At 34.3% G+C, this 12315-nt stretch overlaps 1 protein-coding gene and 1 long non-coding RNA gene across 5 annotated transcripts; both read left to right on the top strand.

Moving 5' to 3' along the window:
- Positions 1-448: 448 nt before the first annotated feature.
- Positions 449-3040, top strand: LOC113288993. Of its 4 annotated transcripts, none has more exons than XR_003330794.1 (4): positions 449-753; positions 955-1109; positions 1692-2508; positions 2620-3040. It is a non-coding gene; the product is annotated as an uncharacterized LOC113288993 (long non-coding RNA). The 4 variants fall into 4 exon arrangements; XR_003330795.1 differs by having other exon boundaries at positions 955-1975; positions 2383-2508; XR_003330793.1 differs by having other exon boundaries at positions 960-2508.
- A 5233-nt stretch (positions 3041-8273) lies between these two features.
- On the top strand, positions 8274-11935 carry LOC113288992 (ribonuclease P protein subunit p25-like). The gene is made up of 9 exons (XM_026538151.1): positions 8274-8411; positions 8582-8708; positions 9229-9309; positions 9572-9660; positions 9858-9932; positions 10802-10863; positions 10956-11027; positions 11183-11377; positions 11469-11935. Exons 2-9 carry the CDS (start codon positions 8586-8588, stop codon positions 11564-11566), a joined length of 795 nt encoding a protein of 264 aa, XP_026393936.1. The 5' UTR covers positions 8274-8411; positions 8582-8585; the 3' UTR covers positions 11567-11935.
- Positions 11936-12315: the final 380 nt, after the last annotated feature.

The raw sequence follows: 12315 nt of genomic DNA, 5'->3' as shown, positions 1-12315 counted from the left end.
TATATAGGCTGAATTTTGATTTTTCTTGATACCACTAGATAAGCGGAGTCCTATTTTCAAGATGAAATTTCTCACAAATACTCTTATTTATTGTACATGGAAAATTGTGTTAGTAATAAGACAAAGGATAAAACAAGAAAAAACATGAAAAATGATGAATTCAAAGTAATTTTTTTGATCTATGAGATTTGGTCCCTCCGCCTATATATGTGGTACGAAGGGAGTAATAATTTTTTTTTTTGTGAAGCAAGGCTTTAGTTTAGTTAACCATAAATAACAATATTGTAGATATTTTCCAAAAATAATTAAATCTATAATTATATTTTTAGAACTTTTTTCGCTTTTTCTTTTTTGGGTAAATATGAAATTTTTATTCCAAAAGTTATAATACGCAAAGATAAAGGAAAGAAAAATCTTCACAACTTTTCTTAATAAATATAAAATAAATTCTAAAAATAATGTTATCTTCTTCTATAAAAACGCTTGAGTAGAAGCAAACCCTAATTCTTTTGGCGTGGCTTCTCTGGTTGTTTTAACTTCTTCTATAAAAACGCTTGAGCAGAAGCAATTCAAGCAAACCCTAATTCTTTTGGCGTGGCTTCTCTGATTGTTTGTTTTCTTATTTCATTTTGTTTATGGATGCTTACGAATGAATTATTGGTCTGATATCCGGTTGTCATTTGTTTTGCAGGATGTAATGGAAACGTGGGCAGTCGATTGGCGATGCTTCTATCCTTTGAAAACTGAAAATAGGTCTGATAAGTTTTATTTTGCTTCTAATCCTTTATACATGTCAAAAATTGTTAGGATTTATGAATGCGGGATTTGCGTCTTTTTTATCAATGCTAATCCCGTTGAAGCGATTTCGTTTTTTTATTTTTTATTTGAGATTTTTCATTAAAATTATTAGTTGTTTACTTTTGAATCCCTGGATTTTTGTGATTAAAATGGTAGAGAAGCTTCGATTCTGGAAAAAATGGTAGTATAAGAGAACTCATCTCAGAAGATGTAAACTGTGAGAATTCCACCTGTTGCGGCTGTCAAGAATTCGGTTGCTTTAGCCATGTACGAGCTCACATATATTGAATAGAAAGGGTGCACGTATTAAGGTAATATCATTTCATTATCATGTAGGATTAAGCTCATTGTGATTAGCAGCTCTGTTGGGTTCTTATTTTAATCTTTTGTGAATTTTATTAATTATTGTATATTTTTCTAGGAAGGAAAAATTGAAAATCTGAAGAAGTTTTTGTGTATTGTTGCTTTTGGTTTTCATCTTCTTAAAAATTTCAAATGACCTTTTAGCATAACCTAGTAGTAAGGAAGATTTATTTCTCACATCATTGATGTTTACCTTGGTAACGCTTTCTTTTAATTCTGATTAAGCGTGTCAATCTTAATATGGGTTTTCTTTATATTGGGAAAGCGCTTTCGTTGGATCTCCAAAATGGTTTGTAATTGAATATGGGTATGCAAAGCAAACCAACAGTGATGTGATGTTTAGTTTGTTTTTTTGATTTGTAAAGTGGACTGGGTATTTTGTATCAGCATGTCAAGGGTGCGAGTCATTTGACTCTAGACAATGAATCTGATGTCATGTTATATGGGTAAAGTTCGTGATAATGTGCCCGTCAGGGAATTTAATCATCATAGGTTGATCATTCTCAATATTTTTGCAATGTTCGATAAAGGAAATGAAGGCATCGAAGTCCAGATGGTTGGAATTGGCCATCAGGCCGTGTTGAAGAGGGTTGTATCGTATCTTGCTTACTCATTTTTCAAATCCGACACCGTAGTGGTAAACTGTATGGTTACATGAGAACGAAAAGGTATTTTTTCAATTGATATCTCCCATTTGTGCTTAATTTTATCTTCTTTCAGTTTAGCCGGAAATGAAGATGGCTACTTCGTGTATATGAGTCACCACCGAAGTTACCCTCTTATATGTGGGCATCGGCGATGGAGAATTTTGAATGTAGGCCATCACATTACAACTCAAATGACGTCTGAGGATATCTCATAACATGCTAGAATTGATCCAATGGTGTATATTTTGTTTACTGTCACCTTCTTCAATGTTTGCCTAATTAATATGTTATGTTTTAATCTTCCCAATAACATGAGTTTACATGGAGTCCCCATAAGATCTTTCGTACAATTGTCTACTAGACTCTTAACTAGCTATTCGATGGAGATAAATAGAAACCGTGGTCAATTCGAATGCGAGTTACTCCACTAAGTTAGAATTAGAAATTTAGAATAGAATTAGAAATTTAGAATCCTGAATGTGGTCTATTTTACACCAACGAAGTTACCGCCGGTGAGTTGAAGTTATATGTAGAAGATTCTTTTGATGGAAACTAAAATGCATCTGTCTTGCAGGTTGTTGTTGAAGTTATATGTAGAAGATTGCTCGGGATATGCAGTGTTTGTCCTGATTGGTAAAACAGCTGAACAGATACTTGGGATGATCTAAGGAACTTCAAAAAACTCTTTGGTGGAGATCAGGTAATAAATTGTATTTCTTCCCTTACTAAGTATATTGTCATTTTTTTTATAAATGGTTACTAAGGAATGTTTAGAATTGGTTTCTAAGGAATTAAGATGTTATAACTGTAGGTACATCAGGTGGATATAGCTGAACAGATGGCTCGAAGAATCCAACGTCGTGAGTGGGTATTCTGCTTGGAGATTAGGAAGATAACTTGGGGTTCGAGAACCTTTGAGGTCAGCGAAATATAGCCAATTCAGGCATCATCCGATAATGGTTTTGTAAAGTTAATGGAACCTGAACTAATTAGCAGCGGTCATGAATTTTCTCCCAGGACACCTGTGAAGGGTAAAGATCACAAGGTTGTGGTGATGTCGTCCGATTGTGACGATTGAGTGATTTTAGACAATCATGAATTTGGAGTAGGTTTGAGTAGTTTGTTTACAGTGAACATGATTTTATTTAGTTTAGTTATTTATTTATTAGTTCTCTCAGATTCATTGGAATTTTGATTTTATCGAATAATTATTAGAATTTTACTGTCTAAAATGCATCAGAATTACATTCAAGGTTAACTTTTCAGAACAGCAAAAAAAAAATAATGCCTCCAAAAATAAAATTCCATGTATCCAGAAAGTACATGGGTGCTTAAAAAAGGAAGTACAAGGGTTGTACCTTTTACCCACTTTATACTGGCAAACACGTGCACGCCTGTGAACATATACGATGGTTACGATAAACTAATGCACCATGACAGGCTTCAAAGAAGGTTTTCCCATGATCATTCTTCATGGATAATGGTAAAATAAAAAATCCCGTGATCATTGTTCATGAACAAATAATGGTAAAAGAAAGTACATCATTTCCCGTGATCATTGTTCATGAATAATGGTAAAAGGAGGAAACTATTTTCCCATGATCATTATTGTTTCTATCATTGTCACGACAAAACTGATGCACCTTGACAAGTTCCAAAAAAGATTCCTGAACAATGGTGAAGAAAAAAGGAATTGATTTTCCCGTGATTTTCCCATGATCATTGTAATTGAGTTATTGAAAATTGTTTCCATTTAGCGCAAAAATATTTTATCCTTTTTGTTATCGAGTAGGTACAACTAAGATTCTCTACCTTAGTTAAGATTTACCATGGGGTCCCTATATTTTATTTTCTATTATTATGGAGTAAACATAATATACCCTTTGGAATACCAAAATTCTCCGACCCTTTGATATTATTTTTGATCGAAGTAGCAAAAAAAAAAAAAATTAACCAAGAATATATATCAGATTTCCTTACCTAAATTTATTGGAATTTTTAATTCATTATCACCGAATAGATTCTTAATATTAATTCGTAGATTTTTTTGCCTTAAATATGATCCACCGTGAGCAGGTAACCAATTTTTCTTTAGCGAGCCGAATATTTTTATTTCTAATTTAAGATTACTATTAATTAATTTGTCTTTTTTTTTGGAATACCGATATCCTCTGCCATGCTGTATTTTGCTTTTGACGAGACTTATATTTACATTTCTAATATTATCATTATTGAGTAGAATACCAAGATTCCCTACATATAAAAAAAAGTAAAATAATTTAGTTTTAACAATAACCATTATTTTAGGTATAGTAGATATACGTACCTTTATATATATATATACACATATATTTGTAAGAATCAATTTTTTTAATCTTCTCATTTTTTAAGCAAGACATGATTAGTTTTATTTGGATAAATTCCAAATCTGCAAATAAAAAGTATCCTTAATTAAAAAATTCAAAGTAGGTAGAAATATTTATAGACGGAAATAAATATGTATATAAAAATCAAAAAAGTATTATGTTAAATTAGAAATGAATTAATGCTAAGTATCATCAAAAATTTCGAGTCTGTAGACCGTATTATTCTCCGAACAGTGACCTATTGAAATGATACTCATGAATAGAAGGTTAAAATATCTTGAATTAGAGATTTGCTTTTATTTTTTCTTAGGAATGAATTTGTTTTATTTTTCTTAGGAATAAATTTGTTTAGATGGGATTTATGTAAATCACAAACAATACCAACTTTGTTACGGGTTCCCTTTTAGTAAATATTATGGAAATGGTATATATAGCTTTGCACTTATGATACCATTTTAAGAATATTTTTTTTTACTTGATATGCTATTGTGAAGTGTTTATTCGTGAAATATAGATATTCTCTGTTATTTATGGAGTGAATTGCCAAACAATAACGCATCTGAAAAGCCCTCCAAGTACAATGACCCTTATTAATTGTTAAGAAACAACCCGATTAATTTACATGGTATGGGATTATTACCATATGGATTTAGATTTTTGATGCCATAAATTTCAGTAGCTACATTGTCCAAAATCTTTCCATCATTCTTTACATGGTATGGGATTATTACCATATGAATATAGATCTTTGCTGCCGTAAATTTCAGTAGCTACAACGTCCAAAATCTTTTTTGTGCAAAAAGATGGCTTGCTTACCCTAAATAAGAATTAGGGTTTCTCAATTTGGATAAAAATATGGAAACAAAATAAGATATTTTAGAATATAATTCAGAATTTCAATAAAAAAATCTTGAAACAAAATATGGAAAAAAAAAACATTACACCCTAATTATCCTCTATATATATAAACCAAATGTAAACGATCTTTAGTCCAAAAAAATACACATGATGAAGCTAGAAAATCTTCGTAATATATACAGGTACGTGTATCACTACCTACATGCGGTAACTAAAAAGAATAGCAAAAAATGGCAGAAAACAACATATTCACAAAAAGAAAAACAGAGAAGACTTGTGAAATAATATGAAAAGAAGTATACTTATCTCTACCTTGAAGAACTTCACAACAAAAAAAATAAATAAAAGAGACATACAAGGACGACAAAGAAATCATAGGCGAAAAGGATGTGAATCTTCGATTGATAAGAATGGTATATGGTTTTATTCAACCAACCAAAACAAGTTTAATCATGGGGAAAACAGCTAAGGAGTCATCAAAACCACAGACGACAAAAAATGTTTGCTATTTTTGATCAATTCTTTGTTGGCTGCATAACTATAAAAACTATACAGTTTTATTGCTATAAATTTTTTTACCTTGGGCTTTAGAGTTTGTTTTTGTTTGACAATAGTTTATAGGAAAGATAATTTTGATCAGAGTTTATAAAATTTTAATAATCTTCGTGTTTGGCCCTCTTTGGTTCATTTTATTTATTGGGAATACTTATGTATAGTGACGTAGTATCAACCCAGTACCAAATGTGGAAGTATCAATATCGATAGCAACAACAAAATTCAGCAATTTGACCGAATTGGATGGAGGTGCGGAATCCCAAGCTTCTGTTTAGTGGGTACGTAATATGTCCTGTAAGCATTTAATATTCCATAAGCAATGAACAGACTCATGCATCGCACGTGTAACAAACTAGTTAATTTAATAATAGTGCAAAAATTCATAAAAAGAATTAATTTATTTACCACAATCTTGAAACTTGGCTTCCTCCATTGTCCCAGTGATGGAGTTAAAAAGAATAAAAAATTCTAAAACTATTGCTTGAACTTCCATCACTGCATGTATCATAGCGTATTTATAGCTTTCAAAGAAAACCACTTTTCTTTTCTATTTCCCATTATTGGGAGGGTTGTTTACAAACTGCTAAATATGTCATCAACAAACTGCTTGTAAGAAGTGTTGTTTTTATTTCATTTCTTATGAAGACCTTATCCATCAAACAAGCTTCAACTTAGGAGTAATCAATATTTTCCATTGGCCATTTGTTGGAAATTGTCCAAAAATAGAAGGATAAATGTTGGCTTCTGATTCCTCATGTCCTCTTCAAATTTTGCCTCCATCAGAAAACTCTCTATCACAACATAGCTTTGCATGATGAAGCACCTAAAGCCACACCTTACACATGAACATCTAAGTCTTGCACTCATCGCAAGCATATAATCTCGCCTCACATGCGAGTATAAAGCCTTGCATCAAAGCAAGCACAAAATTTCGTCTTAAGCGCAAGCCCAACATCCGGTGTTTGTCAAAAATTTCGTCTTGGACACAAGCAACACACCAACCATCCCTAACAACGAGCTATATATCATTGTTACGTCACAAGCAAAAAGCTTTTTCACTTCCCTAAACACACTACATTCAACTCAAGTCTCGATTAAATCACGGGCATCAAAAGTCTAATACTTGGCACAAAGTCTTACCTAACACGCGAACAAACTGAACATAATAACGCAGTTGCGGTGGTCTTTACAAATGCCCCTGCAAACAATGGGTGCGAGGTAAGTAACACTCCAAATAACATGTTTGGGGGCGATTTACGAGCACCTCACTAAACATGGTTCAAAAGGGTACTTGAACTTCTTAATCCAACAAAAGTTATAGGATTAGGAAGGAATGTGTGTACTCTAATATTTTGACACCAATGTCGCCTAAAAGCGGCTCATTCTCGCCGACCTACTTTCAAACCCAAAGGAAAGTTTTGGAACATTCCATATTGATTGACACACAAGTCTGCTCAACTGTATAATGAATAGGGAGATCTAGCCCCTAAAGAGAACGATAGTTCATCATTTTTTAAGAACGGTTTTTTTGGGACCATCCTTTTTTTTGGACACCATTGTTTTATTTTGAGTAAGACATAAGAAATAAATCTAGGTCACCCCTTATCTAAATATTTATATTAATACCAAAATTATCCATTTTAATTAAGTTAGTGTAATGATTAGTTGTATCGTTAGGTTAATAAATTAGTATGCAAGATTAAATCAAAAAAAATTAAACTAAATAATCAAAAAAATTAAGTTGTATCATTAGTTAACTAAATTACCCCTTAACATAATTAATAGTTTTGTTGGGAAATGTTTTTGCGACGTAACCGAACTGATGTTCGGTTGGGAAATATTTTGCGAAATGAAGTTCGGTTGGGAAATGTTTTTTGCGACTTAACCGAACTATTAGGGTTCGGTTAGGAAATGTTTTTTGCAACTTAATCAAACTGATGTGTTGTTGGGAAATATTTTGCGAAATGACCGAACTAAAGTTAGGTTGGGAAATGGTTTTTGCAACTAACCGAACTATTAGGGTTCGGTTGGGAAATGTTTTTTGCAACTAACCGAACTATTAGGGTTCGGTTGGGAAATGTTTTTTGCGACTTAGTTCGGTTATAAATTATTTTTGTGAAATAGCCAAACTGTTCTTCATGTTCATCATTTCCATTAGGTTCGGTTAGTTCGACAAAGTTTTTCACATAATTCCTAGCCGAACTTCTCTCTGCAACTTCCATTTAATCTCATTTTGATGGTTAATACTCATTTTTCAATCGAACGAGGAACGTCAGGGAAAGAGAGAAGAAGAAAAAAATAATTTTTTTTTCCAAAACTAAAAAATTTCGATTCCCCCTATTTTTCTTTTTGATTTTGGTTAATAGATTTATTTAGATTAAATACATATGATTAGATTTATATAGTTATTAGGTTAGTTTTGATTTAAATTAAAGTAAAGGGTAAATGTGTATTTACCTAACTTTAGGACACCCCTTATAAGTATAGGGAGGTTGGCCTAATAAGACCATGGTCCCCAAAAAAAAACCATGGTCCCTAAAAAGTGGTTCTTTTTTTAACACAAGGACGTGCCACAAGCTTCTGGGATGGGCTGGGCTTGGATTAATCTTCAGCCTATCCAGGCCACCCCAAGTTTTATCTAAAACCCTGCCACCAAATATAAAACCCTAGTTAGAACGGGTTCCACGCCACCTTGTAAAAGCTGGAAGAGTCTCGACTGGGGAGTATATATAGAAGAGAAGTGCCCAACTAAGCAAGTTTAGGGCGTAACAGAAGAAACGAAGCCGGAGAAGAGGGCAGTTCTACAGGAGGACCTAAAAGGAGGGTAAGTTACAGAAGCCTGTAAATTTACCCTACTTATCCAAAACCCTAGCTTCAATTTTTTAATTTCACTCTAATTTTATCTCCAATAATCATCTGTACACTATTGAGGTTAATAATTTGCTGGTAAGATTTTTGTGAAAGAAATTGATCTCTTTTGTTTGTGGGTGATAGAGAAATGGATCGGTACCAGAGAGTGGAGAAACCCAGAGCAGATACACCCATAAGTGAGAATGAGATACGGATAACTACTCAAGGGAGAATGCGCAACTATATCACTTACGCCACTGGTTTGCTTCAGGTATATCTATTTTGTTTCTTTTCCGCCCTTAATTTTAGTGTGTCTGAGTGTAGTTATTTCATAATCCGTGTGTGGCATTTTTAGGTACATATTCATGACATTCTATTATACTGTAACAGCATTCATGGGGGTAGTCTTTAAAACACAATATGATGATTGTGTTGAGTTTTAATTTGGTTTGTAAAGAGTTGCTCAGTCCATTCAATTGCTTACTTTTTCATGCAGGGGTGGGGGAAAGTACAGATTTTTTTTTGTTTGCTGGATAAGGCTAGAATTTTTTTGTCAGATGAAAATACATTGCTGTGTTATCTTTTTTAGCATGACATCTCAACTTTAAAGTGCTCGTGCTGTTATTCTCGTTAAGGGGTTCCGAATGATTTTGAATACTACCGTTATGAGCATCATGCAAAGGGGTTCGCTAGAACAAACATTTATGTTCTATATGACTTTGAATACTTGCAGTTATTGGTATATTGATGTCATTGGATCCTGACTTTGTTTCGAATTTTAATTTCAATAGGAAAAAGGCTCTGATGAGATTGTCTTTAAAGCAATGGGCAGAGCTATCAACAAGACTATAATGATCGTGGAGTTGATTAAGGTAGTGCATCAAGTAAACTGAAGTTTAATTTTCACATTGATCTTCATCCTCTAGGCCTCTGCTCTCTCTCTCTCTCTTTCTCTCTCTCTCACACACACACACACACACACACACACACACACACACACACACACACAGACGCACACATAGGAATTTATTTGCATAATAGTTATTATGCTACCATGGATTGTTTTTAATAGTTTACTGTTTTGGTTTGTTTGTGTCCCTTATAAATAAAGTAATTGTTCAATTTGTGATGCAGAGGAGGATTGCTGGTCTTCACCAGATAACATCAATTGGATCTACTGACATTACTGATACATGGGAACCCCTAGAGGAAGGCCTTCTTCCGTAAGTGATCTACTTAATATTTTCTATGCGGGTCTTATAGGCATAAAATTCTGCCGATTTTTCTGTCCCATCGAGTCTTCATACTTTTATCTTTTATTTACGTACTCTAGAATATTGGATATGCTTGGTAGCATGGCTTTAACATCTATACATGCTCTGCTATGTTTTCTTACATATACCTTTCGTTTACTTTATAGTCTGGAAACGACAAGGCATGTGTCAATGATTACAATTACTCTGTCAAAGAAGGACCTTGATGCATCCTCGATTGGGTAAGTTATAGCTGATAGTGTTATGCATCAGTGTGACTTGAGATGAGATATACTTGCTTAGTCATAAAGTATAATGTTTCAGCTGATTACTTGTGGTCATTTTTTATATGATTAAGCTAGTTAGACACTTGGACTGTAGAGATGGTGATGCATTTTTTAATTAAATTGAACCATCAAAAGCTCTTTCTCATTTGCGGTATTGTCACACATTCTCTAAGCATTTTTTTCGCAATGGAATGCCCTTCTTAAGTAAATGTGTGTATTATATTCAATATTGCTGATGCCACACTAAACTAATAAAACGAGGAGGTCAACATTAGTATGCATCTGTATGTTTGGTAGCAAATGTAGATACTTCTATGGGGTTCATAATCTCTGGTGCCAAATTAGTTATCACTGCTTGACTCTGAGGTGTACAGTCTACTATGAATTTGATCTTAATAGATTAATGTCTCTATACTATATACATCTTTTTGCTAAATTGTTTCATGTCTTTTTCACTCCGTCTGTTTTATAATTAGTCATTGTTGTGGTCCAATTGTCTTATTTTTGCCATAATCTCTGTATGTTTGGGAGCAAGATACTTTTATGTGATTCATAATCTCTAGTCCTGAATTGGTTACTACTGCTTGAATCTGGGTGGTGGTGTAGTCTACTATGAATGTTATCCTAGTTAAAAAATGTCTCTGTAATCTCTTTGTCCGATTTTTTCATGTTATAATTCGTTATTTTGGTCCAATTGGCTTATTTTCAACTTTAGAGGGATTCCGTTCTAAGTAAGATCTTCCTTTTTAATTGGTTTGAATGGTGCTAGTAATTTTGTTATGTCACCGTTGATACTCATCACCTCATCTTCATACCAAGTGCAGGTACCAGTCTCCATTGCCAGCTGATCAGGTTAAACCTTGGACAGAGTTCGATTATGAAGGAGGTATCTCAACAGAAATTCTATATCACTTATGGTTCTCTTCTTCTATTTTAATTGCTCCACAAGTTTCCTAACTCCTTTGTTTCAAAATGCAGACGGGTCACCTCGTGCTTCTGGCAGGGGTCGGGGACCTCGTGGTGGTCGAGGAAGGGGAAGGGGTGGAAGAGGTAAATGTTTACCATCTAATGTGCTGGATTAATATGTAATAATTTGTTGTCCCCAGGATTATCTTGTCAACCACTCTGACTGAAAGTTACACTGTATGGGTTGTGTATACTAATTATCACCGGGTTCATCTAAACACATTGCACTTCTATTTCAGGGAATGGCTTTGTGCCTGGTGATGATTATGGAGAAGGTGGTGGTTGGGACAGGGGTCGCGGCTTCCCCCGGGGTGGTTGGGGTCGTGGAAGAGGTCGTGGGTTCCGTGGCCGTGGAAGGGGTGGGTACAACGGTCCTAGAGAAGAGACCGAGCTAGATGGTGGAGGATATAACAATGAAGCACCTCAAGGCCGAGGTAAATTTGATTTCAGATACTTTTGCTCAACCTTGTTCTAGCTGACATACATAATAGAAATCTGAAACAAAGTGTTGACGATGATTCACAGGACGTGGTCGTGGGCGAGGAGGCCGGGGAAGGGGTCGTGGCTTTAGATCAAATGGTCCGTCCCATATTGCTGCTGATGCTGCTGTTGGAAGCGCATAATTGGCCCATCCTCTTTAGATTCCAACGCCAATTTGGATGTTAATGAAGTGTTTTGAATGGCTGCTCATCTTTTGCTACATGTTTAGGCTCTTTTTATCTTCCTAGAATATGTGTAATGTATCGACCCTGAACCAACGATATGTAATGCTTTCCCGAATTTCCCTTGGTAGAATATAGATGAACAGTAGGTGCTACAATTAACTAAATGTAGATCCCCCCTCCCTAACTCAGGCCTGAGCAGTACATTCTTCAATTTTTGTAATTTTCTCCTAAATCGACGGTTCAGTGGTTGATTAATCTTTCTCAAATCTTGTTTGCTTTTGGATAACATTAACATGGTATTCTCAAGTTTTTCCCCCTTGTTTTCAACTGATCATTTTTATACCAGTCGATGAAATTAACATAGAAAAATGATTCCGTTTAAATGCCTAGGCAAGCCACCGTAGAAGATGGAAGGATATTATTAAATTGCCTTCTCAATTATTTCCAGACTTTATCTTCCACAGTTGATGTGGAGACATTGTATATGGATCCAGTGAAGACACCACTAGATTGAACCCATACTTCGCACTGGTGACTGCTTTTTCCTATTCGATTGTATCATCAGATGGCGTATGTGGAATGTATGCATACCGCTAAACTATATGTTTGAATACGTCTCGAGAAGTTATTTAAAAGAATTAAATTTTTCTGAACCAAAATTTGAGTTGCAAAGTTTAGGTGGTCTCTCGACCAAAATACAATTTTGA

The sequence above is a fragment of the Papaver somniferum genome, chromosome 6, assembly GCF_003573695.1.
Source record: "Papaver somniferum cultivar HN1 chromosome 6, ASM357369v1, whole genome shotgun sequence".
Lineage (NCBI taxonomy): Eukaryota > Viridiplantae > Streptophyta > Magnoliopsida > Ranunculales > Papaveraceae > Papaver > Papaver somniferum.
This window is presented reverse-complemented; position numbering and strand designations above follow the sequence as displayed.

What these genes read in the sequence shown, in the direction of transcription:
- LOC113288992 (XM_026538151.1), top strand. Translation starts at nt 8,586, where the DNA reads ATGGATCGGTACCAGAGAGTGGAGAAACCCAGAGCAGATACACCCATA. An exon ending in TGATCGTGGAGTTGATTAAG is followed by an intron (nt 9,310 to 9,571) that starts GTAGTGCATCAA and finishes TTTGTGATGCAG; the next exon opens with AGGAGGATTGCTGGTCTTCA. An exon ending in CTAGAGGAAGGCCTTCTTCC is followed by an intron (nt 9,661 to 9,857) that starts GTAAGTGATCTA and finishes TTTACTTTATAG; the next exon opens with TCTGGAAACGACAAGGCATG.